The sequence below is a fragment of the Rhopalosiphum padi genome, chromosome 3, assembly GCF_020882245.1.
Source record: "Rhopalosiphum padi isolate XX-2018 chromosome 3, ASM2088224v1, whole genome shotgun sequence".
NCBI classification, from domain to species: Eukaryota; Metazoa; Arthropoda; class Insecta; order Hemiptera; family Aphididae; genus Rhopalosiphum; species Rhopalosiphum padi.
The window spans coordinates 78803862-78812880 of NC_083599.1; the positions used below are offsets into that span (position 1 = coordinate 78803862).

A 9019-nucleotide genomic window follows, 5' to 3' on the forward strand; every position below is an offset into this window, starting at 1 on the left:
GAAAAAAATTAATTTAGCAAAACCGTATGGTAATGACGTGATTGTAAAAAAAATTGAGTGTACCAATCACATATTACGCAATTACTCGAATCGTTTAAAAGATATGTCTACAAAAAGAAAAAGTTCTTCAGGTACTGTTGTTCCAGGATTCATAAGAACAAAATTAAAAGAAAACTTGCTAAGATTACGGTGAGAATTATTGTGTATTTTATATTAATTTATTACTACAATTAATTTACATTGGATAAAAAGTGACATTTAATAACTATTTGAAATAAAAATAGATACTCTGTAACCAAGGCTATAGAGTTCAGAAAAAATATGACAACTTCTAATGACGCAAAAGCAAAATGTTTAAAAAATGATATTACTAATGGACCTTATCATATATTTGGGTTTCATGATGAATGTGATGAGTAAGAATAACATACTAATCATTTATTTATCATAAGTAACATTTTTATAATAATAAATGATTTATTGATTGATTAGGTATTTTTGTAAAAGGAAAAAGGAATCTGAGTTTAACCTAGTTCCAGAAATGCAAAAATGCGGAATTTGGAATGATATTATGGCAGCCGTAAATTTAGTAGCGTATCATTCAGATAGTTTAATATACCATGTCAATAATAATGTAGTAGAGTCTTACAATAGTATCGTTGCAAAATATGTAGGTGGTAAAAGGATAAATTTTTCATTCAAAGGTATAAGTGGTTAGGTTAGGACTAATTTTTATTTATTTAATTTTTATAAATGTATGTTTAGGTTCTTATAGTACTCGACGTAATACTGCAGTGTCCTCCTATAATTTTGGACCACAATATTTACGTCACTTCATAAAAAAGTCACAGACAGAAGTCCAGGAATATTTACGAAAGACTTTATATCAAAACACATAAAAAGTCAACGACAGAAACAATTAAGGAAATCGCTTCAATCAAAGTACCTATATTGAATATTTTTAACACATTCGTATATTATAGTCATAGATTTAGTACTACGCATGGCATACAAGTGTAGTGTATACCATATTAATTATGTTTTATACAGACCTCGAATCCAGAGAAAATTAATAGCTGGACCAGACGAAGACTATGGTGCTGTAAATGAAGATTTAGGATGTAAGCCACTACTGATTGCTCGTGAAGAAATGGAGGAGCAAAAGTTATTATTCTTATCACGACTTAGGCTTAGTCAGGATGATATTATTCAATTGGAACGCCGAACTATTGAACAATCACAATGTGAAGAATGGAAAAAAGAACGATCGTACAGACTGACTGCTTCTAATTTTGGCAAAGTGTGTAAGCTACGTAAAAGCACAAATAGAAAAAATACAATTATTTCTATTTTGTATAAGTCTAATTATTTCCATGGAACTACTGCTACCAGGTAAAATTTGACTATTTTGTACTGTAACAAATACAATTTATTTAATAATCTATAATCTATATACAATATACATTCTGCAACAGTTATGGTATACAATTCGAACCCGTAGCTAAAAAAGCATTCGAAGCTTTACACAACTTCAAGGTTCATTCTGCCGGATTATTTGTTGATCCAGCACTCCCTTACTTGGTTGCATCTCCTGACGGACTTGTTGGAGACGATTGTATAATTGAAATTAAATGTCCTTTTTCGATTAGAGACTACACACCCGAAAATGCTTATGAGGAAAAAAAAATAAAATATTTGGAACAAAAAAATGAAAAGTTGGTATTCAAAAAAAATCACGATTATTTTTATCAAATACAGGGTCAACTCCATATAACCCAAAAAAAATATTGTTATTTTGTGGTTTGGACTCCAAAAGGTAAATTTATCACATAATTTTAATTTTATAAATATTTTTGACATTTATAAGAAATATACCTATATGTGTTACACAGGTATGTGTGTTGATAAAATTGAACGGGATGATTTATTTTGGTTGAACAATATGGAAATACCTTTGTCAGAATTTTACCTTGGTCATAATATGGTACCAGAAATAATTTTTCCGCAACTTAATATAATATAATTATAATATAATATTATTAATATAATATAATTATTAAAATGTACAACTTATTGACGAAAATGACAAACAATTTTAATACATTGCACTTGCAGTAGGTATTATACTATTTAGTTTTTGACCATTTATATTCTGTATAGGTATATTTATAGTATTATGTAAATTTCAAGTCATATTTTGCCATATTAATCATGTCAAATTGTATTCTTATACTTTTTTAGTACCTAATAGTTATCATTTATTTTATTTTATAATGTTTTTATTACTATCATAAAGAAAATGCTGTGGACAATCTCCAATAAACAGTTCAATGTACTTATCTTGTATTTTTCTAAATAAAATATTTTTCGTAACGCGGCGTATTTACGGTTTCTCGCTGCTTTAGGCATATCGTTTGTCAATAGTACACATCCACGGCCCGCGACTGTTGAATAACATTACGTGAGTATACAAAAATAAATAATGTGACGAGTAATTCTCTATATATTTATAACAATAAATTATAAGAATAACATCCATACAGCGTGTGTAGATAAGAACACGGTGTGCAGCGATCGTTTACCATAACCACGACAAATACCGACGTTGTACGAGCAATCCCGAACGAATTCACACACACTAATGATAATTTACTACTAACACATACACACTGCGTAACGCGTATAAATAATGAAATTGCCTATACACAACCCCTTAATAAATCGCCGCTTCCAATCCCCTTAATAGGTAATACAATTTATTGTAATATGATTATTTATTGAACATAATAAAAATAATAATCATAATCATTTACAATTATTACGAGGGTATCTGTATTTTATTTTTTGAAACAAATATACAATCCATCTTTTTCTGGGTACTTATTTCTTATTTTGTTTATAACACATGCAGGAATGACAATTCTTACACCTAAAAATAATTAAACTTGGTTACTAAAATGTAACTACCTACCTAACTATAGGCTATAATATGACATTTTAAACACAACTAAAGCAATTATTTTCTCTTATAGATTATGGGGGAGTAATTATATTTTTGCACAAATACATTTTAATATTTAAATAGTACCTTTTTACCTTTTCTCAATGAAGTCCAATAATTAACCCAATGAGTGAACTGTACATAACAAATGTATCTCCATGTTTTCTTTTAGTAGTTCTAATGCGCTCAACTGCTTTTTCTTCAATTTTCTTTTTAGTTTTAATAATCATCTGTTGGCGAGTAATATTCAATATTTCATCATCTAAAATGATTTTTTCAAATGAAGTAGTAGCAGTAACACATTTTTTTGAATCCAATAATTGTTTTGTGTTATAAAATTCTAAACAACACTTGCATTCAAAATCATTCGACATTTTTGCACAATTTTCAGAACTGCACCACTCATTTACTTTTACTTGAGTTCTTCTTTGAATATCTGGTAAACATAAGAATATAGAATAATTTCGTTCAAATATATCAATGTCACCAACATTTTCCTCAAAACTATATGGTTTTAAAGACATTTTAGAACACACAGCGTTTGATATAAGATAAGGAATGCAAAGAATAAAGATACAGAGTGCCTAATATGAGTAACATGTAAAAATTTGTAATACTGTGGCGACACCGATTGTCACCACTTTACTGGTCGACTCGCCCGACCGACGTTACCACTTTTGATACGTGAATTAAACCTTTTTTTATGTTATATTCGTTCACAATTATATTTGAATTATATTCGTTTTTATACTTTTACACGTAAGCGACCATTGTGAATTTTATATATGTTTCTATCTACTCGACGCAGCGATCGCGCCCCTACTCCGCGCCGAACCGTCCCGCGAAGGCTACGACGCCGATCGCGACGTAAAGCTCTTTCTCTTTGCTCACGACGTTTGACCGAGCCACATCCGCGACAGTCCGACCGAACTTTTAATCGCCGACCCGAACCCGACGTTCCGCGCTTCTATACACGTGGGTATGTTACCACGACCTCGCGCATCGACGATCGACTTACGAGATGTAATGACCACCGACACGACATGTCTGGTACGCGCTACGACGCGCGCGGTCTCGTTACATCTCACGATCCCGCGACGAACGAGCACTTTCAAACCGAGCCTGGTTTCAGCACGCTCTCGTCCCGTCGACCAACACGTCCCCGCAGTGCATTTTTAAGAAATTTTGTCTGGGCGACAAATAAAATTTTCTCATATTAAATAATCAACTATAAAAGGTAATTATTTTATGTTCACCCCTCATAATTATTATAAATAAATCTTAATGTTAGATGTAAATGATAGGTAAAATTTATAAAGAAGTAATAATTTATTTAAAAGAAATAATGTAATTTTAAGAAATATAATACATATTAAATTATATAATCTAATTATTAATATTTGTATAATGATACTTGTTTATTTTATAAATTGAAAAAAAATATTACAAAATTATGTTTAGACTTAACAATATTACTATTTTTCAAAAAACTTTTTATGAATGTCCGATTTGTATAACATTCTTGGTCAGGAAGATTGTAACGTCTTTCCTTTGTTCTTAAAAATTTGGCCACTGCTGGCCTTGGATCGAAATTCGCTGTCCCAGTGCTGTTAAGAGCAATATACATTCTACTATTAATTGCGTCCCTTGAATAGCAAGACTGTTTATTGATTTTTAATATAGTGTGATACAGCACGTTCTGGTCCACAACTATGTGGTGTTATAGTGGCATATGCTTGTATTAGTTTTGAAAAAAATGTCGTAGAGCTACTTATTTTTAAATAATAATATAATTTCCCCGTTTGATCTGTAATGTTTATAGGACACGGAAGTTTATCTGTTGCATATAAACCAATAACTTCATCGCAAAACGTTGATACATTTTCATTTCCGAAAATGCCTTCAATATCACATCTTATCGCGTTGATTGTATCTTGAGGATTTCGTGCATTTAAAAAAGTTTTAAATCGTTGTATAATATTTGATTGATCATCGGCAAGTCGATTACTTAAAAATTCTTTTGCGCTTTTTACTATTTCAGTTCTTACGCTTGTTACACAGCGCTTCATAGAAACATATGCATTCGGAACTTTTCTTTGGTTCTTAGTAGTCTTATCATCATAATTACTTTCATCGCTGTTGTTAGATATTTGATCATCTAACAATTTCTTTAGTTCTTCCTCTTTACCACCATGATAATAGCCAGTCTCCATCAGTTCTAAAGATGAAATGGCCATGTTTTTAGACGTCTCAATGTCACATAAAGTAACCATTGACTTTTGACCATCCTTTTGAAATCTTTCAAAAAGGCGAAGTACATCCATCATTAACGCTGTATAAAATAATTGATCTCCGTCTTCTTTCCATAATTTTAAAAATCCTCTGACTATTGCTTTTTCTTTTTTATTACTAGTCTCTGCATCAGCTCTAACTATATTATTCCAATGTTTTCTCATAGATGGCATATTTTTCCAAACAGATTCGCACAATAAAATTAGATGTTCAACAAAACGAACTACAAAATGTTGTGGAAATCTGTAAAACTTTACTCCTTCCTTTTCCGAAATCGTCTTCAGTTCATCGGTGCGAATTGCAGAACCTCTATAGAATGTAGCAATAGATTTTATATTTATTTTCCAATGCTTAACTTCCTTTACCATTGATTCTATATCAGAAAATGCCAAATCACACCTATGTGTTACACACCAAATACATAGTATATCCCTTTTTAAATATTCTCTCAACCTAACCCAAAGGCCACTCTTTTTTCCTGTATTGGCACTTTCTCCGTCAGTTATTAAGCCAAGTAACTTTTCTTTGGATATATTTTCTAAACCAAGTTTTTTTAAAGTGCTTAAAATACAATCAAGTAACTCTTCTGCACCACGTTTACTTGAATGGCTTTCACTTAAGAAAACGTTTTTGATAGCATTTGTTTCATCTAAATAGCGAGCGGTGATAAACTTATTGTCAACTGAATATTTATCAACTGATCCATCGATTTGAATAGAGAAACAAATGGACTTTTTAAACTCTTCTGATACAGATTCCATAACAATTTCCGCAATTATATCTAACATTTCACGATAGATATTTGGATCTTTATAATGTAAAACAGCTTTAGAAGGATTAAAACTAACAAAAGTTGAGTCCAAACCATGTTCACGATAGGTTGCAATTTGAGCGTTAGAATGTATTTTAGAGAGTGGCCTAGATGGCCAGGAATTCGCAGATAAGGTCATTATTCTACTGTCATTATGAACATCAATAGCTAACTCAATCAAATTGGTACCAACTTCCGACTCGTGAGATTTTAAAAGCTTTACCCAAGGATGTTTACTTGATTGTGACATCCAAAGTATCCGAGTTTGTTCTGCACAACATGCAGCATTATGAGCGTCACTATTTAAATGGTCTATAATTCTCATGAGTTCTTTTTTTTCCATCACATATTACCCCATCAGCTATTGGAACTTGTCCATTGCGAGACAACTTTTTGGCTTCCGAAATTTGATTAAAACATAAAATACATTGACTACCTGATCGTTTTCCTAATTTTACTTTCTTCAAAAAATCAAATGTTTGAATTAACCAATTCGCATCTAACTTGGACCCCTTGTACCATTCAGAATTAACACTGGTCGAATTTGAAACATTAAGTGGAATTTCAGTAAATGAAGACGATAAAGTCGGTGAAGAATAATCAACACTATCATCTACTTGATTTGTAAAAGAAGTATTAGAATTCGAAGCTTTAGCAGGTAAATTGATATTTTGAGATAAAATATAAGATTCTGAATTAGAAGATTTTTGTTTTTTTGAGGATACTCCAAAAAAATCTGTAATGCTTTTAGCCATAGTGATTTGAATTTGAATTAAGCTAAAATGTAATAATTAAAGAATTAAAAATTGACAACTGCTTATAAAATGTATGTTGTATATCACACTCTTTTAAGAATGATTTTAATTCATTTAATTAGGATTTTATATTATTAAATATATATCATATAAATCATCTTAAAATTATGAAATCAAATTTATTTTATAATAATTATTATTATTCATATTACCATTTAATGCAAACAATAAAGGTTTGGTAATTACAGTTGATATAAATATTAAATTAATATTATAGAATAAGTTAAACAAGAAAGACAATTTAGAAAAATATACAGCAAAATATAATATAGGTAGATAGCTGTTGTGCAATTCTCATAACTCATAAGTCATAGCTGCCTAGTGTCTACTAATCATTTAACAGTGACTACTCGTGCCTAGGTGTGCAAGTGTTCGCACACCACATAAATTACTATAGATAAAATAGTAAAAATGATTTTTCAAATTTTTACACGATTTTTATTCAATTTAAGCTTAGTTATAATAATTTATTGTATAATATTGTATTAATTTAAAAAAAAAATCTTTGTTCGCTTATATACTCGTAAATAGTACTATAATAATATTTTAGATTGGCTTAATTTTTTTTTTTTAATAACTTACAAGAATTGCACACCAGTACATCACCCACTTTGAACACCACGAGATGCTATTGAGTTATTAAGGTACTTGCCAGTAATCACTTGTTATTGCAGACGTCGTCACAGTCACAGTGAAAAACAAAATAACAATATGCGGAATAACTATCAATAAAAACTATCAATATCGTGAACCGTCGCGCGTCGGAATCGTCTCGTTAATCGTTATCGGCGACTATTTTTACACACATTGGAATTTTACGCTTATATCATTATATCATTAGATACATTTATATCTGCACATTTATGAATTATTTTTCTAAATACATAGAAATTGTTGATTTACTTTGTTTTAAAATGAAAAAATGTTATCTGTTTAATATAATCATTTACTATAGTAATTAAGATACACCATATTGTTTTTTAAAAAATATTTATTTTGTAATTTACTAGTTATAACTCATCAATCTAATATAGAAATATAAATTATATTAAATAAATACATATGTATTTGTATGATTAATAACTAATAAACGCTTAAATTAATTAACAAATTACACGACATATCTTCTTAAATACATATAAAACAAAAGCATAATATAAATATATATTATAATATTATTATATGATTATAATATACATAATATGTATAAACTATAAAGAATTGGATTTTCCAAATTGACAATTTTTGATATCTCTGTATATGTATTATATCACCATAGCATAGAATTGATTGAGCGATGAAGATGACATATTTCACATAAAAAAGATAAGTATATCTATTTCTTACATTTATAGCTATACATAGTATAGCATACATATAGAGGTGTAAACACTTCGATAATAAATTGATTGAAAAATGTACACCACTTGTGATTTCCACCGGGAGCGCTGCCTACCCGATGAAGGCTCAAAATGTTCATATTCCTACAGTCCATTCCACGAGAGAATAATCACTTTTCGCGCATCACGAATGACGGCTTCAGCGACGCCGGACCCCAATTACCCCTTCCAAGCGTTGACGACGACGGCCGAGGCCGGCCTCGTGACAAACCGATACCCCTTCTTTCAAAGTTTACGCGCGCAGCGCGCATACACCACTACATTGTCAGCAGTCGCCCGACGGCGCAAGTACTGTACAGTCGTATTGTTGAACTTTATTTTGTATACATTCTTTCGTAATCCTTACCAAACTACTCAATTATATCTTAAAAAATAGAACTTGGGTTAAAACATTTGTTAGATACATATATACACAACATAATGTATTATATACAACAATTATTACACACAGAACAACATAACATGTACAAAATGGCACAAAGTGGAACAACATAATACGTACAAAATACATATATACACAACACAACATAATGTATTATACACAACAATTATTACACACAGTACATAGTACATAATAAATACAAAATGGCACAAAGTAGAACAACATAATATGTACAAATTTTATATACATATATACACAACACAATCTATTATACAACAATTCAAGTAAAAATAATGTATAATAATTAATTAATAAAAT

General features: G+C 30.2%; 1 protein-coding gene across 1 annotated transcript; it reads left to right on the top strand.

The window, feature by feature from the left end:
- Nucleotides 1-541: 541 nt before the first annotated feature.
- Nucleotides 542-2023, top strand: LOC132925914 (uncharacterized). Its single transcript, XM_060990270.1, is given in 6 exon segments — nt 542-704; nt 766-843; nt 846-942; nt 1051-1392; nt 1476-1615; nt 1893-2023. Coding segments are annotated over 6 exon segments (951 nt in total).
- Nucleotides 2024-9019: the final 6996 nt, after the last annotated feature.